General features: G+C 51.2%; 2 protein-coding genes across 3 annotated transcripts; both read left to right on the top strand.

Annotated features, from left to right (window-relative positions):
- The first annotated feature begins 9,306 nt into the window (after positions 1-9,306).
- LOC787822 (melanoma-associated antigen 10-like) lies at positions 9,307-12,501 on the top strand. Of its 2 annotated transcripts, none has more exons than XM_059883580.1 (3): positions 9,307-10,038; positions 10,800-10,875; positions 11,163-12,501. In XM_059883580.1, exon 3 carries the CDS (start codon positions 11,222-11,224, stop codon positions 12,008-12,010), a length of 789 nt encoding a protein of 262 aa, XP_059739563.1. In that variant the 5' UTR covers positions 9,307-10,038; positions 10,800-10,875; positions 11,163-11,221; the 3' UTR covers positions 12,011-12,501.
- Positions 12,502-15,606: 3,105 nt separating this feature from the next.
- Positions 15,607-19,277, top strand: LOC617695 (melanoma-associated antigen 9). The gene is made up of 4 exons (XM_015461474.3): positions 15,607-16,802; positions 17,567-17,642; positions 17,794-17,855; positions 17,930-19,277. Exons 1-4 carry the CDS (start codon positions 16,700-16,702, stop codon positions 18,775-18,777), a joined length of 1,089 nt encoding a protein of 362 aa, XP_015316960.2. The 5' UTR covers positions 15,607-16,699; the 3' UTR covers positions 18,778-19,277.
- Positions 19,278-25,661: the final 6,384 nt, after the last annotated feature.

Raw genomic sequence — 25,661 nt, 5'->3', positions numbered from 1 at the left:
ACACATTGTCTTCTATTAAAATGAATAACATTTGAAAAATTCCTAAAGAAAACAGAGATGAGTCTCCATGTCAGTGTAGAGAACAGGAACACGCAGATGCCACACACGGGGTTCCCCCAACGGGCCCGGGCTGTCACTGCTGAGAAGGCTGACTGTTCCCTCTTCAATCACAGAGGGAAGGATCAGCCTCCCTTCCTGCCCCCCAGGACAAGCTGCTGGATGTGGGCCTGGAAGGAGCCAGGCTGGCTGCTCTGGCTCAGAATCCCCCTTTCTCCTCCCTCGCAGCCTCTGCAGAGGGTCTGGAAGGAGCTGGGACCTCTTCAACTGACTGTCCAGATACGTCAGGACTTTAAACTTGCCGGTCTCTGCATAGGCCCGGGGACCCCACAGGAACTCGTAGCGAGCAGGGTCGCTGTCAGATACCTGCTGGTATTCCAGGTACACCTCCCACACCCACACTTGGGTCAGCAGCTCCTTGGGCTCCCCATAGATGTAGTGCTCCCTCCTGGGACACACTCCCATCCTGCTGAGTGCTCCCCAGATTTCCTCTGCAGGGGAGTGGTTGTCCTCCACAGTGATCAGGCACAGGATCACCACCTGTGGCCGGCCTTGGGCAACCTCTGCCCATCCCTCAGCATCTCTTTGAGGGTGAGGCCCAGGGTGGGGACCAGGAGATAGGTGTGCTCACTAGGGTCCACCTCCTTCACCTCCAAACCAAAGACCAGCTGCAGGTACTCTGAGGCTTGATCGAGGACCACCAGGAAGTAGTCCTGGTAATCTTGGAGGACACTATTCAGCACTTCTGCCTTTGTGAGTGGCTCCTTGGTGAGATACCTGCTGAGCAGGAGTCGTACCAGCTCATTCTTCTTCAACCATAGTGCATCTCGGACCAGGGGCCTGTCACCTCCTGGGCCATGCGAGCTTCCTGGTACTTCATCTTGCCTGCTGAGGCCATAGTCTTCAAATCGGCTCCCTAGAGTGGCAGCCATTGCAGTGGGAGAGCGGCAGACACCCAGAGGGCCCTGGGGGACACTGGGTGTTGCAGCAGCAGCCACTTCCTCCAGGGTGCCCCAGACTGGGAGAGAGGAGGAGGGGGCAGCTGCATCTCCTTCCTCCACCTGCTCCTCCTCCTCGACCTCCACCTTCTCCTCCTCACCCCAAATGAAGTGTGCCTCCATCAGACCCTCGTCCCCTTTGGATCCCAAAAGAGTCTCTCAGGCTGGTGGAGCTCATGCATCCCAGGCATGATCGCTGGGGTTGAACTGCAGATAGGAGTGAGGCAGGGGGACAGATGGGGACCATGGGCCTGCGGGAGCGGGGAGGTTGTGAGCGGCCTCAGCTGAGAAACCCACCCTGGGCTGTCTGACTCAGGCCACTTGTAGGTCTCTGCTTGAGGGGTGCTCTCAGGCCTCATAGAGGAGCTCCTCCTGAGCAACCTGAACCCTGGCTACCCAAAGGAGGATGTGAGGTGGCTCCCCAGGGGGCAGCCAGCACAGCTTGAGGTGGCAGAGCTGGCACTGTGGGGCATTAGGGCCTTCTGGGGGCTCCTCTGTTCTGGGATGTGTAGTCACTGGTGCACACTCAGGGGAACCTACTCACCTTGACTCCTGGCAGTGCCTGGACCTCCTCTGATCTCTGACCTGTGGACTCGGGCAAGTGTCAGAATTTTTTTTCCCCTCTCTTAAGCAGCAGAAGGAAACAAACTACAAATGTCAGACTTTTTTTCCTTCTCTATACAAAAGTAAAAGGAGATTTCTTTTAAAATTCCGCATTTCCATGATGATACTTGTTACCACCTGAACTTATGATGATACTTGTTACCACCTGAACTTAACTTTTCTCAAACCTTTAGTTAACCAATGTGTTGTTCCTATGGAAATATTTATCTTAGGCAATGTTATTGAACTTATTGCATTATTTACTTTAAACTCTGTCTTTCTTCAAGTAGGTTCCACCCAAGACTCAGAGGGGATAATGGCTCAACAAATCAATATGTTTTACTCATGGAAATGTTCACTTAAGCTATGTTAATTAAACTATGTATTTGCTTGGAAACCAGCCTTTCTTCAAGATTCATGTGAATTGTTTTATGGATCAGGATGACTCATCTTGTGCCAAATGCAGGTTGTGGGTGAGGGGCCTGGTGCCACTCTCTCAGTTTCGAGGCATTCCTTTCTCTAATGAGCAGCTTGCTGATAGGGCTTCCCTGGTGGCTCAGAGGTAAAGCCTCTGTGTGCAATGTGGGAGACCCAGGTTTGAGCCCTGGATCAGGAAGCTCCCCTGGAGAAGGAAATGCCAACCCACTCCAGTACTCTCGCCTGGAAAGTTCCGTGGGCTACAATCCATGGGGTCGCAAAGAGTTGGACACAACTGAGCGACTTCACTTTCACTTTTGACTTTTCAATAGGTATATAACTTCTTGCTCTAAACAAACAAGGGTGCACTCTTTCTGCCGCCTTCTGATGTCTATGTCAGAAGCTTTCTCTATCTCTTTCATACTTTAATAAAAACTTTACTACACAAAGCTCTGAGAGATCAAGCCTTGTCACTGGCCCTGGATCGAATTCCTCTCTGCAGGCCAAGAATCCTGGCGTCACTCACGGCTCATAGGGACAACCTTTCAGTATTGGCTCAAGATGAAGCATTTTATGGCATGGCTGCAGTCAGGTCATCAGGCAGTTCGCCTTTTCCCTCTGGAGGCAGTTACAGTATCTGTAAAACTCAGAAATGTGGGACTTCCCTTGTGATCCAATGGTTAGGAATTTGCCTTCAAATGCAGGGGACATGGGTTTGATCCCTGGTCAGGGAAGTGAGATCCCACAAGCTATACAGCAGCTAAGCCTGCGTGCCACATCAAAAGATCCCACATCCACAACAAAGATCCCATGTGCCACAACTAAGACTTGATGCACTCAAATAAATACTTTTCAAAAAAAAAAAAGAGGAAAAGGGAAAATGGTAGGGAGACAGATGAAAAGAAATGGGTCATGAGTTAATAACTGATGAACTTCAGTGATGAGCACGTGAGTTTTATTATTCTCTTTTCTTTACTTTTGTGTATGCTTGATCAATTACCGCAATCAAAAATTTAAAATATAGACTTAAAAAGACAAAAGGATGAGTGAACTATAATGCCATCTAGCATAGCAGGAAGTCAGCAGAGAATGTCTAAAGTTGAGAACTACATTAAAAAGTTAATATAGATATAAGCACAGTATTTACAAAGATCGAGGCAAACTATCAGACAAACTGAAACTAGAAACACTGAAAATGAGAAAGGGATGCTGATGGGAAGGGCATAGGACCTTTGATTTGTATTATGTGCCTTTTGTTCTCCCTGACTTTCATTCCGGGTTGAATTGTGTCTGCCCACAACCCACTGCCCCAAAAAAGATTTTTTGAAGTCCTCATCCCTAATAATTCCACATGTGACCTTATCTGGAAATACGGTTATTACAGAGGTAATCAAGGTAAAATCAGGTCAGTAAGGTGGAATGTAATCTAATGTGACTGATGTCCTTATAAAAAGGGGGAAATTTGCACCCAGAAGGCAGGCACATACAGAAAGAAAATGTCAACCTGAAGATGGAGGATTGGAATGATGCATCGACAAGACAATGAATAGCAAAAAATGCCAGTAAACCACCAGCAGCTGGATGGGGTAAGGAAAGATCCTTCTCTTACTGGTTTCAGAAGGTGCAAAGCTCTGCAAATACCTTGATTCCAGACTTCCTGTTTCCATATAGTGAGAGAATACATTTTTGTTGTTCTAAGCCATGTAGTTTGTGGTATTTAGTCACAGTAACCCTAGAAAAGAAACACAACTTAAAAACAGTTCAAAATGCAATGCGATTGATGAGCTATGCTGAAGGTAAGCTAAAATAGAAAATTACTTGCACCAGTTGGCATAATTCTATTGGTTTTGTTATTATTTCGCTGGGAAGTAGCAGCAGAAGGACAAGAGTGAGAGCAAATGCAGGGGGCTCATGAGAGAGCAGCTTGGGTGACAGTGGTTAAGAGTGAGGGCATGAGAGAACTGATTTTAGTCAGAGTGGGATCCCAAAGTTTAAGATGTTTGAGGTGGAGCAGATCGTGAGAATGAAAAGTCGAGAATGTGGCCGTGCAGCTGGGGAGCTGAGGTGCAGAGAAGAGAGATTGTCAGAGGCAAGGGAGAAGTCAAGGACCTATGAGTAGCGTGGGCTGCCCAGGTAGACACTAAAATCACCCAGAATGATGGCAGGACTCAGGATACCAAGAACACCAGTGAGCCAGGTGCCTGAGTCTTCCATGAATGAAGAAGGACCAATAAGTGCTGTGTAACCACAATCTCAGTGGCTGTAAAGACCACCCATTTATTACCTCATAGCTTCTTTGGGTCAGAAGTCTGGGTGCAGGTTAACTGGGTCTTCTGCTCAGGGTTTCACAAAGCTGCAGTCGATGTGCTAGCCAGGGCTATGTTCTCATCTGAGGCCCTGGGTTCTCTTCCAACTGATTCTTATTGTTGACAGAGTTCAGTTTCTTGGGGTATAGGACCGAGGTCCTCATTTTCTTGCTGGCCATCATCCAAGAATTGCTCTCAGCTCCTAGATACCACTTACAGTTCCTTGCCACACAGCCCTCTTACAGGTGCTCTCACATGGTAGTCTACTTCATCAAGGCCAGCAAGGGGAAGCTCTCTAATGCGGGGAAAGCCTGGCCCTCTTTTGTAAAGATCACCTGATGAGGTCAGAATCACACAGGATAATCTCCCTTTTGATTAAGTGAAAGTCATCTGATTAGGGACCTTAATTATATCTGCAAAAATTCCTACACCTCCCACACACACTATTGTTGGCAAACAAGTAGTCCATTCCACCCATACAACATATATTCAAGGAGAAGGGATTATACACGGACATATATACGGGGGGGGGGGGGGCGGGGGGGAAGGGTAGAAAACTTGGAGGCCATACAGAATTTGACCTACCACAAACGAGCCCTATCTGGAACCTCGACTCCACCAGAGAACAGACATTTTAATTCCACATTGCTCCAGTTACTTCTTACTAATGACTAATTATTGCTATCCAGCAACTTGGGATTTTCTCCTCCTAGCAGGCTATCACCTAAATTCTGTGAGGCTTAGTTTCCTGGCATCTGGAGAAACAGAGAATCTGGCCCCTGTCATTGGCCACTGTATACGCCAGCATCCACTGGACTGTGATGTAGCAGTACATCCCACGTGGCCCTCGAAGACAGCACATCTTCATGCTGGCTTCCAATGAGGTGTCGTCATCCTAGCCTGGTTCCTAGCTACACCGTCCACAGCAACATCCTTTGGAGGGTGACTTTTTCTTTCTCTGCCACAATCACTACTTCTTCTTGGGGACACAGGTAAGTTCAGCTGCTTTCCTATGCTACTTTAGTGCCACAGGAAGCACAGGGAGCTGCCTCCGGCAATTCCACAGCAGAGCCATGCTGGTGGGAGAGGACTTCTAAGACTGAACACTGTTCAGGGTACAGTCCAGCGAGGGATCACAAGTTCCTCTGACCTGGGATTTCTATCATCCTCCCACCTTTGACCCTAACTCCTGGGGTGAGGGCATAACACATGGGTCTGTTGGTCAACATCCCCAAATATCCTGCCACAGCAGAAGGATGAGGATTCAGGGAGAATTCAAGGTTTGTTTCAATCCGATCTGGGATCTTCAGATGGGCACTCCGTAAAGTCAACCTCTGCCTCTTCCATTCACTGCTGTATGCACAGGGCTGGCACAATGTGTTGGACTTCGAGGAATCACTGAGATGAGCAGCACAATCAGAAGTACTTGAGTGAGAAGGCAGAGCAGCCAAGATTGTGCTCAGCGCGCTGCCAGTGAGGGCTCTCACCCTGCACAGAGCAGCAGGTAGCACCCTTGTCTCTGGGCATGTGAACTGAATCTGAGGAGCCCAATGTGGACTGCAATTGCTACCACAAGTGCTGGGCACCAAGGGCCCCGTTCCAGGCAGTGACTGTCTCAGGATGTGCTAGACGGGTCTCTAACTGCCTGGGGAGTGGCTGGTGCACGGATCTGGATCTGGGCTGCCAGGAGGTGGATGATACAGCAGGACTAGCCTGGTTTCTGCAGCTTCCCAGGTGGCACTAGTGGTGAAGAACCCGCCTGCCAATGCAGGAGACATGAGAGACACAGGTTTGATCCCTGGGTCAGGAAGATCCTCCATCATAGGAAATGGCAACTCACTCCAGTATTCTTGCCTGGAGAATCCCATGGACAGAGGAACCTGGTGTGCTACAAAGTGTCAGACAGGACTGTAGAGACTTAGCACACACACAGCCTGGTTTCTAGCTGCGGACTCCTGGAGGGAGTGAAAGTGAATTGAATCACAACCAGAACCTGATACTGCTGAAGTAAAACCCAGTGGAACATGAGGGCACAGAAGAAGGACTGGGCACCACTGCAGCCTTGACATTTGCTGAGCTTCGGGCTTCCCTGGTGAAATGATGCTTTTGAACTGTGGTGTTGGAGAAGACTCTTGAGAGTCCCTTGGTCTGCAAGGAGATCCAACCAGTCCATCCTAAAGGAAATCAGTCCTGAATGTTCATTGGAAGGACTGATGCTGAAGCTGAAACTCCAATAGTTTGCCCTCTGATGCGAAGGACTGATTCATTGGAAAAGACCCTGATGCTGGGAAAGATTGAAGGTGGGAGGAGTAGGGGACGACAGAGGATGAGATGGTTGGATGGCATCACCAACTCGATGGGCATGAGTTTGAGTAAGCTCCGAGAGTTGGTGATGGACAGGGAGGCCTGGCGTGCTGCAGTCCATGCGGTTGCAGAGTCGGATACGACTGAGTGAACTGAACCAAACTGATTCCTGAGTCTGTGCAAATATCCACCTGATATACCAGCCAGCAAAGGCCTGACCTTTCCTTAAAAGTACTATCTCAACAGATACAAAGAGACTAAATATAGAACTGGAGTATGAGATAGATTGAAACATAGCAATAGCAGATACTCTAACAATTTAAGTATATATATGGTGGCTCAATGGTAAAAGAATCTGCCTGCAATGCAGGAGATGCAAGAGACTCGAGTTTAATCCCTGGGTCAAGAAGATCCCCTGGAGAAGGACATAACAAACCACTCCAGTATTCTTACCTAGAGAATCCCATGGACAGCGGAGCTGGTGTGCTACAGTCCATAGGGATGCAAAAAGTTGGACATGACTGAAACAATTGAGTAGCAGCAGTGTAGTCCAAAAATTAATATATAGCTAAAAATCCAAGCATACATCCACATATACATGTTCAGTACATACACTGTGGTTTGTCCATGTATGAGTATATAAGCACATATAACCATTTTTCTTTTTTAAAATCACTCAGTTGTGTCTGACTCTTTGTGAACCCATAGACTATACAGTCCATGGAATTCTCCAGGCCAGAATACTGAAGTGGGTAGCCTTTCACTTCTCCAGGGGATCTTCAAAACCAGGGATCGAACCCTGGTCTCCCTCATTGCAGGTGGATTCTTCACCAGCTGAGCCACAGGGAAGCCCAAGAATACTGCAGTGGGTAGCCTATCCCTTCTCCAGCAGATCTTCCCAACCCAGGAATTGAACTGGGTCTCCTGCACTGCGGCAGATTCTTTCCCAACTGAGCTATGAGGGAAACATCTAATCTACACAAATATTATACATACAAATCTAACACACACCTCATAGACATTTGAAATGTATTCAGCAATATGAATGAGGATTTAAACATTCATTGTTGGAGTAAAAAGGATAGCACTCCAACAGGATTAATTCTTATCACTGAGCTCTGAAGATTTGATGCTTTTGAACTGTGGTGGTGGAGAAGACTCTTGAGAGTCCTTCGGACAGCAAGGGGATCAAATCAGTCAATCCTAAATGAAATCAACCCTGAATAGAATACTCATTGGAAGGACTGATGCTGAAGTTGGAACTCCGATACTTTGGCCACTTGATGCGAAGAGCCAACTCATTGGAAAAGACTGATGCTGGGAACAATTGAAGGCAGAAGGAGAAGGGAACGACAGAGGATGAGATGGTTGGATGGCATCATCTACTCAATGGACATGAATCTGTGTAGGTTCTGGGGGTTGGTGATGGACAGGGAAGCCTGGCATGCTACAGTCCATGGAGTCCCAAAGAATCAGACACGACTGAGTGAATGAACAACAACCAACAGGTAATATTATTTAATCATCAAACCAAGGGTTCCCCTAAATCACCTGCCACTACTCAGCCACATCACCTAAAACCAAATATTTTATATAAAATGTTTTTGAAGTATGGTGAATGCTGAGGGGCCCCCATGGGAAGATGTGTAGTTCCCGTTGCTCCCCCATGGTCATGGGCACAGAGGGCCCCCATCCAGCATCTGTCCTGGGACTGCAGCTATCTATCGAGTATTAAGGAGTCCCCCTCTTGAGTGAGGATGAGGGGTTCCAGTCACCCCGGAAGAGGTTCCCATCCAATACAACTCCACTCCTACTGGGACTCCTGGAGACCCCGGTCTGGGCTGTCAGGCCGAGCCACCCCTCCTCCACCACTTCCTCAGTGACTCAGGGAGTCAGAGTTGGTCTGAGGGCACAGTCTCATGTGGACAGAGGGAGGGGCCCCCGTCCTGGAGAGACTAGAGGTTAGGACTGAGGGTGCCCAAGGGATGCATGTGCGGCCCTCCCGACAGCCGTGGGGGACCACAGGGTGTGGCGTCCAGATGTGACGTCACTGACCCCGCTGGGAGGGGAGAAGTGAGGGCCTGGGTCATGGAACTCGGGTTCAAGTCAGCAGAGTGAAGGAGCGCAGCTGTGCTAGGAGTAAAGATAGAACCCTGAAGGGGGCGCTGGGACCCCAGGACATACAGGTCGTCACTGCTTTTAGCCGTGCAAGACCCTGACAGGTTTGGCGGAACGAGCCCCTTCTCCTGCTTGCTTCTCAGGGGTCCTGGCTTGGGGAGATGCGGGTTCTAAGGCAAGCAAAGTTGGCAGCTGAGGGCGGTGCCTAGGTGAGCTGGGAGTCAAGGTGACAAAGAGAAAGAGGGTTGAGGAACCCCTGTGGGATCATCTCAGCTTTGGGAAGCCCTGGGCTTAGGAGCCCTTAAACACGTCCACAGTGTCCTCCCGGGGTTTAAGGGCAGTGAAGGCCTTGATGTGAGGGTCCTGCTTCAGGTCGACATAGGGACATCCCCGGACTTGTCAGGACTCAAGATGAGGGCCTTGACGGAGGACACAGGTAACCCCACAGGTCCTGGCACCTGCTGTCAGCCCTGGGAGACCCTGGTGGCGGCATGAGCACAGGGTCGCAGAGACACTGGAGACTTGATATACGGGAGGGGCCTCAGAGGGTGAAGGGGAGGATCTTAGGTTCTGAAAGAGTCTGGGTGAGGACCCTGAGGGAGGTCTGCAGGGACCCTGGCCCTGGGATAGGTTGAGCCCAATATGTGCGGTCTCACTTCCTGATATTCGGGTCTCAGCCTGAGGTCCTGAAACAAGGGGCAGACTTCCTGACATCCGGGTCTCAGACTGGGGACTTCGCATATGGTGCCGAGACTCAGGTGGGCCAATTCCCAGGTCCTGTGGTGTGTCAAGTTGAGGACACTGAGGGAGGAATAGGGTATCGTGGACCACAATCAGAGGAGACCTCAGAGTGCTAAGCCCGTCTCTGTTATCAGTCCAGGGTGTCCGTGGGATAGAATGAGCGAAACAGGCATGGTCCGACTTCCTGACATCCGGGTCTTGGAGAGGCGGGCCCTGGTATAAGGGGCGGGGGCTTCCGTTGGGGAGAGGCGAGAATCCCAGGTCCTGATTGGACGCAAGGTGAGGCGCCTGAAGGAGGACTGAGGGGTCCCTGTGTGAGGCCCGACGGAACCCCACAGATCCCCACCCCAGTTGTTGGCCCCGGGAGCCCTTGTGGTGAGAAGAGCACACTAAGCCTGTCACACATGCAGGTCTCAGAGAGACTGGGGACTTGGTGTGAGGAGCCGGGCCTCAGGTAGGGAGAGGACAGAGCCCAGGTCCTACCAGGAGTCAAGGTGAGGACACTGAGGGAGGAGGGGAGCCCGACCCCAGAACTGAGGGGACCCTGGTAGTCCCAGGGTGGGATGACCATGTGCAGGATTTCCTGACACCCGGGTCTCAGAGAGCCTGGGGACCTGGTGAATGTGGCGGGGTTTCAACATGGCGGACGGGACAATCGCGGGTCCTGCCTGGAGTCTAGGCTCCATGCGGGGAAGGACTGAGGCTGTTAGACCCTAAGGCAGGGAGGGATCCTTGCTCTTGCCCGGAGGGCTGGCACGGGGGCCGGTCTTGGAGGCCCCAGAGCAGGGTGAGCAGCTTATTCACCTCTTTCTTAGGGGCCTTAAAGTGAGGTGTTCTGGTGGAGGGCAGAGGCTTCAGGTCTGCAGAGGCCACACTCCCTGGATACTGAGGGAGGACTCAGCAGACGCCCGCCCCTCTGTTCAGTGCTGGGAAGCCAGATAGGATGTGAGGAGCGGTGACCCAGCATCTCCCCAGCTTAGGAACCACGGGAGGCCCTAGGCAGGTGAGGCCACATATCAGGCCCCCCCAAAAGTTTGTCCAGACATGGCTCTTGTTCTGAGTTTCCCTGCAGGCCCCCAAAGAGGGAAAGTCCAGGCCATTCCAGTGGAAAAGTGAGCACTACACGTGAGCCCCAAAGGGACTAGCCACCCAAGATCTGGGGGGACTTCACAGAGTCAACCCCTCCTACCAGCACAGAAGGCCTAGGTCTGTGCCACAGTCTACCCCCAAGGTGCCCCCTCCATTTGTCTCACAGGGGCTCCAGGAACCAGGAGGAGAAGACTGAGGTCTGAGGTCTGTGTTCTGAGGTCACAGGAGTGCCAGCAGTCAAGGTGAGGTGGGTGTCCTGAGTGTGCGCAGGGTTTCCCCATCCCAGAACAGAGGGGACCTCAAAAGGGCCTAATTCCCCCACCTTGTCAGCCCCAGAAGCTCAGGCTGTACTGGCTGCAGCCTGAGCCGGCATTTCTCTTCCTCACTTGACCGGGGACTGACCACCAAGGAGGAGCGCCCCTGTAACGCCCAAGAGCAGCCCTCAAGGAAGACCAGTAAGTGGACTCAGTCAGAGCCACCCGTGGCGCATTTCAAAACTGAGACCATTTACACTCTCTCTCTTTCCTAGATCAGTGGTCTCCATTTTCCCCCTACCACACCCCCACTGGGCACAAGACCCCAGTCATCATGCCTGTGGTCCCGACGAATGAGCTCTGCACTTCTGAGGAAGACCTTCAGGGCCAAATCCAGGCCGAGGGCCCAGTGGAGGCGCAGCTCCTGGGGGCTGAGGCGGAGGATGCCTCAACCCCTCTGGCCTCCTTCCCTCCAGTCTCATCTTCCTCTGCCATTGGAGATGCGGAGATCTTGCTTATGCAGGCTCTGAATAGGATGACATGTGAACTACTGGAGTTCCTGATCCTCAAGTATGGCACCCAGGAGCCGATTTTCCAGGCTGAAATGCTGAATACAGTCCTCAGGGATAACCAGGCCCACTTCCCAGTGGTCTTCCGTAAAGCCACACAGTGCCTGCAGCTGGCCTTTGGCCTGGATATGAAAGAGGTGGACCACAGAGAGCACATCTATGTCATGGTCCCTGTCCTGGGCCTCACCCTCAATGAGATGCAGAGGGATGAGCAGAGCATACCAAAGGCTGGCCTCCTGGTGGCAGCCCTGAGCCTGATTATCCTAGCAGGGGACCGGATCAGTGAGGAGAAGGTCTGGGGAGCACTTAGCAAGATAGAGGTATTTCCTGGGGCACAGCACTGCATCTATGGGGAGCCCAAGGAGCTGCTGACCCAAGTGTGGGTGCGGGCGGGGTACCTGAAGTACCGGCAGGTGCGTTACAGCCACCCTGCTCGTTACGAGTTCCTGTGGGGTCCCCGGGCCTATGCAGAGACCAGCAAGCAGAAAGTCAAGGACTATCTGCGCAAGATCAATGGAAGGGGTCCCAGGTTCTTCCCACCCCGGTGGACATAGGTGTGAGGGAGGAGGAAGAGGGGCCCTGAGCCAGAGCAGCAGCCAGGCTCCTTTCAGGCCCACATCCAGCAGCTTGTCCTGGGGGTAGGAAGGGAGGCTGATGCTTCCCTCTGTGTTTGAAGAGGGAGCATTCAGCCTTCTCAGTCGTGACGGCTGGGAGAGTTGGGGGAACTGGTGTGTAGCATCTTTGGTTCCTGTTCGCTACAATGACATGGAGATCCACTTCTGTTTCCTTTAGAAATTTTTCAAATGTTATTCCTTGTAATAGAAGGCCTAACGAGCTTCAGTGTCCAACTATGTCAGTAGCGTTGATCACAGTGTGTTTGTGCTCACCAGTTCAAGAACATGAGTTTTGCTGTTTTGTAAAAGTGATTGTGAACTCTCATTTTATTTTGTCACCCTGAACAAGATTACATGGACTTGGAATATAACTATTTTGGAAATATGATACTACTTAGTAAGAATTAAGAAATAAAATGTATTTGAGGTGAGTTCCTCTGTACTTCTTGTCTGTCATTTTATACAGCTAATCTATCTCTGTTCAATTGGAGTTTTTCAAGTAATTATTTAAGAAAGTACAAAAAAGCCTGATTTCTGCAGCTTCCCAGGTGGCACTAGTGGTGAAGAACCCGCCTGCCAATGCAGGAGACATGAGAGACACAGGTTTGATCCCTGGGTCAGGAAGATCCTCCATCATAGGAAATGGCAACTCACTCCAGTATTCTTGCCTGGAGAATCCCATGGACAGAGGAACCTGGTGTGCTACAAAGTGTCAGACAGGACTGTAGAGACTTAGCACACACACAGCCTGGTTTCTAGCTGCGGACTCCTGGAGGGAGTGAAAGTGAATTGAATCACAACCAGAACCTGATACTGCTGAAGTAAAACCCAGTGGAACATGAGGGCACAGAAGAAGGACTGGGCACCACTGCAGCCTTGACATTTGCTGAGCTTCGGGCTTCCCTGGTGAACTGATGTTTTTGAACTGTGGTGTTGGAGAAGACTCTTGAGAGTCCCTTGGTCTGCAAGGAGATCCAACCAGTCCATCCTAAAGGAAATCAGTCCTGAATGTTCATTGGAAGGACTGATGCTGAAGCTGAAACTCCAATACTTTGGCCACCTGATGTGAAGGACTGACGCATTGGAAAAGATCCTGATGCTGGGAAAGATTGAAGGTGGGAGGAGTAGGGGATGACAGAGGATGAGATGGTTGGATGGCATCACTGACTCGATGGACATGAGTTTGAGTAAGCTCCGAGAGTTGGTGATGGACAGGGAGGCCTGGCGTGCTGCAGTCCATGCAGTCACAGAGTTGGATACGCCTGAGTGACTGAACTGAACCGAACTGATTCCTGAGTCTGTAAAAATATCCACCAGATATACCAGCCAGCAAATGCCTGACCTTTCTTAAAAAAGTACTATCTCAACAGATACAAAGAAGAGACTAAATATAGGACTGGAGTATGAGATAGATTGAAACATAGTAATAGCAAATACTCTAACAATTTAAGTATATATATGGTGGCTCAATGGCAAAAGAATCTGCCTGCAATGCAGGAGATTCAAGAGACTCGAGTTCAATCCCTAGGTCAAGAAGATCCCCTGGAGAAGGAAATAGCAAACCACTCCAGTATTCTTGCCTAGAGAATCCCATGGACAGAGGAGCTGGTGTGCCACGTCTGGGCTGCAAAAAAGTTGGACACGACTGACGCAATTGAGCAAAAGCAGTGTAGCCCAAGAATTAATATATAGCTAAAAATCCAAACATACACCCACATATACATGTTTAGTGCATACATTGTGGTTTGTGCATGTATGAGTATATAAGCACTGCTGCTACTGCTGCTGCTAAGTCCCTTCAGTCATGTCCGACTCCGTGCGACCCCATAGACGGCAGCCCATCAGGCTTCCCTGTCCCTGGGATTCTCCAGGCAAGACCACTGGAGTGGGTTGCCATTTCCTTCTCCAATGCATGAAAGTGAAAACTGAAAAGTGAAAGTGAAGTCTCTCGGTCGTGTCCGACTCTCAGCGACCCCATACACTGGAGCCCACCAGGCTCCTCAGTCCGTGGGATTTTCCAGGCGAGAGTATAACCATTTTTCTTTTTTAATGTCACTCAGTCGTGTCTGACTCTTTGTGAACCCATGGACTATACAGTCCACGGAGTTCTCCAGGCCAGAATACTGGAGTGGGTAGCCTTTCCCTTCTCCAGGGGACCTTTCCAACCCAGGGATTGAACCCAGGTCTCCCGCATTGCAGGTGGATTCTTCACCAGCTGAGCCACAAGGGAAGCCCAAGAATACTGGAATGGGTAGCCTATCCCTTCTCCAGCAGATCTTCACAACCCAGGAGTTGAACCAGGTCTCCTGCATTGCACACAGATTCTTTACCAACTGAGCTATGAGGGAAACATATAATCTACACACATATATACATACAAATCTGACAGACACCTCATAGACATGTGAAATGTATTCATCAATATGAATGAGGATTAAACAGTGAAAAGGACAGCACTCCCACAGGATCAACTCTTATGGCTGAATGGTGAAGAATTGATGCTTTCGAACTGTGGTGTTGGAGAAGACTCTTGAGAGTCCCCTGGACAGCGAGGAGATCAAATCAGTCAGTTGTAAGGAAATCAACCCTGAATACTCATTGGAAGGACTGATGCTGAAGTTGAAGCTCCAATACTTTGTCCACTTGATGAGAAGAGCCAACTCATTGGAAAAGACTCTGATGCTGGGAACAATTGAAGGCAAGAGGAAAAGGGGACAAGAGAGGATGAGATGGTTGGATGGCATCACAAACTCAATGGACATGAGTTTGTTCAAACTCTGGGAAATAGTGAAGGACAGGGAAGCCTGGCACGCTGCAGTCCATGGAGTTGCAAAGACTTGGACACGATTGAGCAAATGAACAACCACCAACAGGTAATATTATCTAATCATCAAACCAAGGGTTCCCCTAAATCACCTGCCATACTCAGCCTCTTCACCTAAAACCAAATATTTTATACAAAATGTTTTCCAAGTATGGTGACTGCTGACGGGCCCCCACCGGAAGATGTGTGGTTCCCTGTGATCCCCCATGGTCATAGGCACAGCAGGCCCCCATCCAGCATCTGTCCTGGGACTGCAGCCTTCTCTCGAGTGTTAAGGAGGCCCCCTCCTGAATGAGGATGAGGGGGTCCAGTCACCCCGCAACAGAGGTTCTCATAGAATACAATTCCATTCCCACGGGGACTCCTGGAGACCCCGGTCTGGGCTGTCAGGCCGAGCCACCCCTCCTCCACCACTTCCTCAGTGACTCAGGAAGTCAGAGTCGGTTTGAGGGCACAGTCTCATGTGGACAGAGGGAGGAGCCCACATCCTGCAGAGACTCGAGATGAGGACAGAGGGTCCCCAAGGGATACATGTCCCGCCCTCCCGACAGCCATGGGGGACCATGGGGTGTGGCGCCCAGATGTGACGTCACTGACCCCGCTGGGAGTGGGGAAATGAAGGCCTGGGTCACGGAGCTTGCGTTTACGTCAGCAGAGTGAAGGAGCCCAGCTGTGCTAGGAGTCAAGGTAGAACCCTGAGGGGGGCGCTGGGAGTGCAGGACATACAGGTCGTCACTGCTTTTAGCCCTGGGAAACCCCGAGAGGCTTGTGGAAACGAGCCCCCTCTCCTGCTTGCCTCTCAGGGGTCCTGGCTTGGGGGGATGCTGGCTCTAAGGCGAGCAAAGTTGGCAGCTGAGGGCGGTGCCTAGGTGAGCTGGGAGTCAAGGTGACAAAGAGAAAGAGGGTTGAGGAACCCCTGTGGGATCATCTCATCTTTGGGAAGCCCTGGGCTTGGAGCTGTGATATCATGTCCACAGTCTCCTCCCGGGGTCTCAGGGCAGTGAAGGCCTTGATGTGAGGGTCCTGCTTCAGGGCAACATAAGGACACCCCCGGACCTGCCAGGGCTCAAGATGAGGGCCTTGAGGGAGGACACAGGTAACCCCACAGGTCCTGGCACCTGCTATCAGCCCTGGGAGACCCTGGTGGCGGCATGAGCACAGGGTCGCAGAGACACTGGAGACTTGATATACGGGAGGGGCCTCAGAGGGTGAAAGGGAGGATCTTAGGTTCTGAAAGAGTCTGGGTGAGGACCCTGAGGGAGGTCTGCAGGGACCCTGGCCCTGGGATAGGTTGAGCCCAATATGTGCGGTCTCACTTCCTGATATTCGGGTCTCAGCCTGAGGTCCTGAAACAAGGGGCAGACTTCCTGACATCCGGGTCTCAGACTGGGGACTTCGCATATGGTGCCGAGACTCAGGTGGGCCAATTCCCAGGTCCTGTGGTGTGTCAAGTTGAGGACACTGAGGGAGGAATAGGGTATCGTGGACCACAATCAGAGGAGACCTCAGAGTGCTAAGCCCGTCTCTGTTATCAGTCCAGGGTGTCCGTGGGATAGAATGAGCGAAACAGGCATGGTCTGACTTCCTGACATCCGGGTCTTGGAGAGGCGGGCCCTGGTATAAGGGGCCGGGGCTTCCGTTGGGGAGAGGCGAGAATCCCAGGTCCTGATTGGACGCAAGGTGAGGCGCCTGAAGGAGGACTGAGGGGTCCCTGTGTGAGGCCCGACGGAACCCCACAGATCCCCACCCCAGTTGTTGGCCCCGGGAGCCCTTGTGGTGAGAAGAGCACACTAAGCCTGTCACACATGCAGGTCTCAGAGAGACTGGGGACTTGGTGTGAGGAGCCCGGCCTCAGTACAGTACAGGCTGTAGGGAGAGGACAGAGCCCAGGTCCTACCGGGAGTCAAGGTGAGGACACTGAGGGAGGAGGGGAGCCCGACCCCAGAACAGAGGGGACCCTGGTGGTCCCCGGGCAGGATGACCATGTGCAGGATTTCCTGACACCCGGGTCTCAGAGAGCCTGGGGACCTGGTGAATATGGCGGAGTTCCAACATGGCGGACGGGACAATCGCGGGTCCTGCCTGGAGTCTAGGCTCCATGCGGGGAAGGACTGAGGCTGTTAGACCCTAAGGCAGGGAGGGATCCTTGTTCATGCCCGGGGTGGGGAGGGTGGCGCAGGGGACGGTCTTGGAGGCTCCAGAGTAGGGTGAGCAGCTTATTCACCTCTTTCTTGGGGGCCTTAAGGTGAGGTGTTCTGGTGGAGGGCGGAGGCTTCAGGTCTGCAGAGGCTAGACTCCCCGAATACCGAGGGAGGACTCAACAGACGCCCACCCTTCTGTTCAGTGCTGGGAGGCCAAGTAGGACGTGAAGAGCGGTGACCCAGCATCTCCCCAGCCTAGGAACTGTGGGAGGCCCTAGGCAGGTGTGGCCACATATCAGGCCCCCTGGAACTTTGTCCAGATGTGGCTCTTGTTCTGAGTTTCCCTGCAGGCCCCCAAAGGGGGAAGGTCCAGGCCATTCCAGTGGAAAAGTGAGCACTACACGTGACCCCAAAGGGACTAGCCACCCAAGATCTGGGGGACCTCACAGAGTCAACCCCTCCCACCAGCACAGAAGGCCTAGGTCTGTGCCACAGTCTACCCCCGAGGTGCCCCCTCCATTTGTCTCACAGGGGCTCCAGGAACCAGGAGGAGAAGACTGAGGTCTGAGGTCTGTGTTCTGAGGTCACAGGAGTGCCAGCAGTCAAGGTGAGGTGGGTGTCCTGAGTGTGCGCAGGGTTTCCCCATCCCAGAACAGAGGGGACCTCAAAAGGCCCTAATTCCCCCACCTTGTCAGCCCCAGAAGCTCAGGCTGTACTGGCTGAATCCTGAGCCAGAATTTCTCTTCCTCACTTAACAGAGGACTGACCACCAAGGAGGAGCGCCCCTGTAACGCTCAAGAGCAGCCCTCAAGGAAGACCAGTAAGTGGATTCAGTCAGAGCCACCCGTGGCGCATTTCAAAACAGTGACCATTTACACTCTCTCTCTTTCCCAGGTCAGTGGTCTCCATTTTCCCCCTGCCACACCCACACTGGGCACAAGACCCCAGTCATCATGCCTGTGGTCCCGACAAATGAGCTCTGCACTTCTGAGGAAGACCTTCAGGGCCAAATCCAGGCCGAGGGCCCAGTGGAGGCGCAGCTCCTGGGGGCTGAGGCGGAGGATGCCTCAACCCCTCTGGCCTCCTTCCCTCCAGTCTCATCTTCCTCTGCCGCAGGAGATGCGGAGATCTTGCTTATGCAGGCTCTGAATAGGATGACGTGTGAACTACTGGAGTTCCTGATCCTCAAGTATGGCACCCAGGAGCCGATTTTCCAGGCTGAAATGCTGAATACAGTCCTCAGGGATAACCAGGCCCACTTCCCAGTGGTCTTCCGTAAAGCCACACAGTACATGCAGCTGGCCTTTGGCCTGGATATGAAAGAGGTGGACCACAGAGAGCACATCTATGTCATGGTCCCTGTCCTGGGCCTCACCCTCAATGAGATGCAGAGGGATGAGCAGAGCATACCAAAGGCTGGCCTCCTGGTGACGGTCCTGAGTCTGATTCTTCTAGCAGGGGACCGGATCAGTGAGAAGAAGGTCTGGGGAACACTCAGCAAGATGGGGGTATTTTCTGGGATAGAGCACTGCATCTATGGGGAGCCCAAGGAGCTGCTGACCCAAGTGTGGGTGCGGGCGGGGTACCTGCAGTACCGGCAGGTGCCTTACAGCCACCCTGCTCGTTACGAGTTCCTGTGGGGTCCCCGGGCCTATGCAGAGACCAGCAAGCAGAAAGTCAAGGACTATCTGCGCAAGGTCAAAGGAAGGGGTCCCAGGTTCTTCCCACCCCGGTGTGCATAGGTGTGAGGGAGGAGGAAGAGGGGCCCTGAGCCAGAGCAGCAGCCAGGCTCCTTTCAGGCCCACATCCAGCAGCTTGTCCTGGGGATAGGAAGGGAAGCTGATCCTTCCCTCTGTGTTTGAAGAGGGAGCATTCAGCCTTCTCAGTCGTGATGGCTGGGAGAGTTGGGGGAACTGGTGTGTAGCATCTTTGGTCCCTGTTCGCTACAATGACATGGAGATCCACTTCTGTTTCCTTTAGAAATTTTTCAAATGTTATTCCTTGTAATAGAAGGCCTAACGAGCTTCAGTGTCCAACTATGTCAGTAGCGTTGATCACAGTGTGTTTGTGGTCACCAGTTCAAGAACATGAGTTTTGCTGTTTTGTAAAAGTGATTGTGAACTCTTTATTTTATTTTGTGATCCAGAACAAGATTACATGGACTTGGAATATAACTATTTTGGAAATATGATACTACTTAGTAAGAATTAAGAAATAAAATGTATTTGAGGTGAGTTCCTCTGTACTTGTCTGTCATTTTATACAGCTAATCTATCTCTGTTCAATTGGAGTTTTTCAAGTAATTATTTAAGAAAGTACAAAAAGCCTGATTTGACTTGATAAGTGTCCCACTCCGGCTCATTTATTCCACAGACCTTCATGGAGCCTGTGCTCTGTGGAAGGCCCTGTGTTCACAGTGGGGACACTAGAAGCAGGACACCCCAACACCTAGAGCGATGATCTAAGAGCTGCAGTCACATGAGGACGGTGGACAGACATCCCCTATTTCCACAGAACAGGGCAACCAGGGGCAGGGTCCAGGAGGATCACTTGAGTGTTGGTGCCTGGGCCAGGGTGGTTTGGGGCTTTGGGAAGCTGGGTTCATTCTGTGGGAGGTGATTGTGATGAGGGTGGATGGCGGCAGCAGCCAGAGTTATACACAGTGTCTTATGGGTGAGAAGAAAATCTGAAATGGGACATACACACTAGAAGATCCTCTTCTGTCCTAGATAAATTTCCTGGGGCAGGAAGGGAAGTCACACTATGGTCAGGAACAGTTAGACACCTGTTTATGCTGCTTGATCTAGGTACACCAAAAATTTGCAAAATGGGGAGTGGTGAGTGGACTTTGGTTTGCTGCACAATCTACTCAGTCTTGGAGAATATAGTTGAAGACGTCTTGCTAAGCACCCCCAAACTTTTGGTAGGCTTTTAATGGAGTGTCTTCTTTGAAACTGGTGGCTGTGCACTTAACCTAATGGATGAGCTTATCCAGGTGGTCAGGCCCTAAAGCCATAGATGAGGATGGGTTATGGAAACCACAGTGGCAAAATCTGCACTGAACTTGAATTCACACACCTCAGAATTCTCCTTGGAGGTGAAAAGTGCGGCATTGTGCGTATCCTAGCTAGATTTTATGAATAAAACTCCCACTGCCCTTGTTCTCTCACTGTCGCTTGCCTGATACCTGCCCTCATGAAGCTCATGGCTGTCGGGGAGCCTACGGGCACCTTGCAGGTGCTGAGACAAGTCCCATCGTGTGGTGGCAGCCGGGCCTCTGGGGGAGACTGTGTCTGGCATCAGGAGGCAGGGGCACATCCTCAGCTCACTGAGACTGTGGGCAGCATCACTGCAGAGGGAAGGGCAGAAAGAGCACTGGAGGGAGCTGGGGGGACCCCTCCCTGACGTTCGCAAGAGTCTTGGAAACTAAATCAGATCTTGCATTTGAAAGTGGCAACACAGAGTAGTGACTAGAAACAGTTGGAGGTTCAAGTCACATTTGGCTTTCTCAAAAACTCCTCAACACATGAAGGGAATCGTCTTCATCGCAGGCTACACCTACCAGCTGCTGTCTGTTGAGCACCGAGCACACTGCAGGGCAGGCAAGAGACTCCAGGTCCTTGCCCACATCTCTCCTCCCTCTGCTTCCTGGAAGCTGCCTGCAGGGAACATGGGATCCTAGGTAAACCTCCAACAGTTTGGGAATAAATACCTGATCAACTCACCAATTTAAATACAAAGAAAAACACTTTCTATATAAGTAACAATAGCACGTTGTTTGGGAAAAAAGCATCCCATTTGTGCTGCTATCTGGGGTGGAAAGATATTCTGGAGGAAGGTGGTGCCATATCCATGGGGCTGAGGTCCCAAGAAGCTGGAAAGGGTCCTTCCTGACTGACTGATGGAAGCTCTGTCCAGGCGCTGTCCATGCAGGGCCAAGGTGAGGACCTGGGCTCCTCCCAGTGGCACTGATCTCGTGAGGCAGCAGTGAGTGGTTGAGTGAAGTGACATCTTAATTCCCTGCCCAGGAATTGAACCTGGGTAGCCTGGATGAGAGCCCGGAATCCTAGCCTGGAGACTAGCAAGGGCTAGAGGCTGAATGCTACTGTTTCATGGATCATTGCCTCCAGTGAAAAATGCATTTATCACAGAGGCAGAAACTGTAAATGCAGGCACAAAGTTTATTATTAGAAACATAGCACGACAAGTGGGAGAGCACATAAAGAAATGGCTTAGTTGAGACAGAAGCAAGGCAGAGATGCAATCCTGAAGAGAAAGAGTGTGGATGTCACACCTGGTGAGCAGGAGCACAGTCAAGAGGCGGTAAAACCATTTATATGAGGCAGTCCTGGATTTTTGTCTTCCTTCAGGCCTATCATCTGGTTTCTTTCTCTACACCTGACCTCCCTGGGACACTCCCCTGCGTTTGTACATACACCCCTCAGCCAAGATGGACCTCGAAGTGAAGGTTTCCATGAGGAGCAAGACTCATTATGGTCTGGCATTATCCCTTGACTTTTGAGCCACAAGGAGCCTTCCTTCACATGTCTGATGTCTCCCTTGGTACAAAACATGGAGGAGTGGAGATACTTTTATCCTTTACTCAAACAAAGTTTTGCCCCTCTTTGTCCTTGCCATGACTGTTACATTTAGGTATTTATAAGAGACAAACACTGGCTATTTACGCTGTCTATATTGTTTTATTCATTTCTGAGAGCAAAGAGGAGGCTGATTGTAAGTGCCTCAACTGTAGCCATACTATCTCTTGGCACAGGGAATACTAACATTTGTAAGTATCCAGCCTGAAGCCCACTTCTTTGTGCCCCATGAAATGCAAACAGGAGGCCAGTTGAAAATGTCTAACTTGGAGCCCATCCATCCATACTCCTCTGCCTTCCTGTGTGATGCATAAATACTTTCTTTTTTTTTTTTTTTAGCTGTAAATTCTATATGATTTAATTTATTTATTTATGTTTTACTTTACAATATTATATTGGTTTTGCCATACATCAGCATGAGTCCGCCACAGGTGTACACGTGTTCCCCATCCTTAACCCCCCTCCCACCTCCCTCCCCATACCATCCCTCTGGGTCATCCCAGTGGGAAATTCTTACTAATTCTGTTCCGTATATTCACTGGGACAAGAAGATGATCTGACTTGCCAAAATAGCCATCAAGGCACAGAAGCCTTGAGATATATATAGCTTTGTGATTGAGTCCGACACAAATACTTGGAAGTCATACTCCTTGAACTTCAGACAGGGCACAGGGATCCCCCATGCCCATGACTTCAACCTCCAAAGGCTAAGTCTCTGTGTCTAACTTGCCTTTCATTCGGTTGTTCACTTCTGGTGCCATTTCAGAGCATGATGATCATAGTAATTTTCAGAAGGCAGACATGAAAAGGGAAGACACTGCAGAGATCAACCTAATCAAGGTAAGGGGGTCAGGCAACTGTGTGCTCCCCACATTGATCCCATGAGTAGTCTCTCACAATGAGCTTCCCCCAGGGAGGCAGCTCCTTCAGTGGAGGCCCATTCCAGAGAAGACTTTTGCTCTGAGTCCTCCTCCACCAAGACCTGTGGCCCTGAGCAAATGAGTGGGCTAGTGAAAAAGAGGAGATCTGGGTGGTACCACAGCATCCACTATAATCCACCCCTCCCAACTTTGACATACACTCCCTTCATCTGGAGAGATCACGTCATCTGAGGACAGCTCCTTGAGGATTCTTGCTGGTTTCCTCTCCTAAAGAAGCTCAGAGAGAAAGACTGGACAAATGCTGGGCCCTCACAGATGCAGCAGCTGCTGCACCACAACTGATGGTCACTCTCTTGCCTGAGATCCGTTCTAAATCCCCTGTACTCAGCCGAGACCTTGGCCATTTCCAGTGGCTTCCCTGGTGAGGTAATACAGACTTTGTCCCTCAGGGTTCTGAAGCTTCTCTGACCCTTGCTCTTGGACTTGTCAATTCACCACTGAAGTGGAGCAGGAACCAAGACACATCACCTGGCTGTTAGAGATGTTTCCTTGCTGTTCCGCCTGTGCCAGAGTAACCCTCACACTCCTTAGGATCAAGGTCAGCACTGCCTGCCAGGATGGGGACAATTCTCTGTGTGTGCTGGTCCCCTAGCAGGAGGAGCCCAATGTGCCCAGATGGGAACCACAGCTCATGGGTCAGTAGAACTGTTATCATGTCTCCTGGGGGAACCTTCTTGCTTTGGGAACAGCCTGTCATGTGTCACCACCGGCAATAGGGTAACCAGTAGCCACATGAGGCTGGGTATTGTGAGCTCAAATGTGCTTAGTGTGTCCCAGGGCCCGGGCTTCTACCTTAACATAATGTGAAGTGAAGTCTCCCAGTCGTGTCCGACTCTTTGCAACCCCGTGGACTGTAGCCCACCAGGCTCCTCCATCCAAGGGATTATCCACACAAGAATACTGGAGTGGGTTGCCATTTCTCTCTCCAGGGGATCCCCCTGACCCAGGGATCGAACCCAGTACTCCCACATTGCAGGCTGTGGCTCAGCTAGTAAACAATCTGCCTGCAATGCGGAAGACATGAGTTCAATCCCTGGATCAGGAAGATCCCCCGGAGAAGGGCATGGCTGCCCACTCCAGTAACATAATGTGAAGTCAAATGTAAATAGCTAGATGTGGCTACTGCGGACATCTGTGCTGTGGAACTACAGAACTTACTCTTAACAACTGGAAGCACAACTTCCCTTGTGGGTCACTGGGAGTGGTGGCAGGTGGGGCCATGAGTCACTGGGAGTGGTCGTACGGGGAGTCATAAATCTCTGGGAGTTGGGTTGTAGGTGGGGTCATGGGTCAGTGGAAATGGTGATCAGCGGGGTCACTCTACCCTCTGGTTCAAGGACCATGCATCTTACCTCGTGGGGAACTAAGGATGGCAGATGTGGAGCATGTCCAGTCCCTGGAGGGTGACACCCCAGTACCACGGGCTCTCATATCCCAGTGTGCACCCCACGTGTGCTTTGTAGAGGCCAATCCACTGTTCCAGAAGACCAGCAGCTTCTGGATGGTGGGGGCTGAGATAGCGACTTTGGATCCCATGGCCACTTGCCCTCTGAGCCCCTGGTGTGCTGTTAGAGGGTCTCTTGGTCTTGGATGGTTTTGTGAAATACCCTGTGTCAGTCAGTTCTGCTTTCTGTGAGCCCTCAAATAGTGGTGCCAGACAAGGTGCTGCAAGCGGGAAAGCGAAACCCACATCTACAATGTGTACCTATCGATTTCAGTAAAGATGAACCTCTCCTCCTTCAAGGATGGAAGTGAGATTAGCGGCTCAATGATCTGGAGGGAGGGTGCCACTGAGGGATCGGCATCACTCTCTGTCATGGTGGGGCAAACACCTGGTAGGTGCCGTAGCTCATCCGGCCTGCTGGTGGCGCCTGTGCTGCTGAGCCCAGATGCAGCATCATCCTTGGCCCCAGGGCTCCTCCTCGCATGAGAGCACTGTGCAGCCCTGAGGGACCACTGACAGAGGCTGGGCGCTCTCAGTTCTTCAGGCACTGGGTCTTCAGTGATGTTTCTTGCCTCTTGTGTGCTGCATGCTTTTGTGAGTAGCAAGAGGCAATGCAGATATCTTCCTTTTTGGTGTCCCTTCCTATAGGTTCATTGATGTACCCCTTCTCCAAACCTACTTGTGGCAATCTACCAAAATGTCTCATTCTAAGTACCTGACTGGCTGGCTAATCCATTTTCCATCATCTTTAAGCCCATGTCTATTCTTGACATGGGCCATTTTCTTTATCCATAAATAGTGGATCCCTAGAGGCACCATCAGAAGTTGCATCCACTGGGAGCGGATTTCCGCTCGCCCCTGTCTCTATGGCCACATGTGGTGGAGGTGGTACTGCAGCAGGAGTCCATTTCCACCTGCAGTTTCAGTTCAGCCAACCCACCCCTCATCTATGCTCAGCATTTCTACACCCCCAGCAGCTGGTCAGAAAAGAACTTCCTGGCCCATTAATCTCCAGGAATAAACGGCGGCAGAGGTGCTTGTGACACATTTGCAGGTCATATTGGGGTTTAGCTCACCTTCTTGTAATCTATGGCCCTGCTTGGGTCTGATCTCCTCAGAGAAGCCACTTCTGTTTTGCGGTGGACTACTGTTGCAGTCGCCTCCCTTTGTGGGTCTGACAGAACCTAGCTCATGAGGACCAATGTCCATATGCTGTATGCCGAGGAGGTGGCCATGTGTTCCAGAAAAGATAACAAACCTGGCAAAGCAGTTGCTATCGAGTGGGTGGTGGTCCAGTGTCCTCCTCAGGAGCCTAGAGGTTTGAGTAGGGTCCAGACCGCTGAGGAGGTTCGGTGGGGACCACCTCCCTGCATCCTTTTGGTGTTAAGGGTGTCATTAATGTTTCACATCTCCCAAACCAGAGGGAATCTTGGTTTGTATTTACTGTCACAGTCAAGGTGCAGGGAGTGCACTTGGTCTCCCCGCTCTGATAGCTTCTATACTAATGGGCTTGTGTGCATTCAGGGCTTGTGCCCATCATCAAGCACGTCTGTTCTAATCGCACATCTGGAGGTGGCAGGCAGGAGCTCTCTGGGTCAGATCTAGGCCAGACCTCTGCGGGGAGCGAGCTCCGCCTCTGGCAA

This window comes from Bos taurus, chromosome X (assembly GCF_002263795.3).
Source record: "Bos taurus isolate L1 Dominette 01449 registration number 42190680 breed Hereford chromosome X, ARS-UCD2.0, whole genome shotgun sequence".
In the NCBI taxonomy this organism is placed as follows: Eukaryota; Metazoa; Chordata; class Mammalia; order Artiodactyla; family Bovidae; genus Bos; species Bos taurus.
The sequence above is the reverse complement of the archived record's forward strand: the minus strand, read 5'-3'. Positions and strand labels throughout refer to the sequence as shown.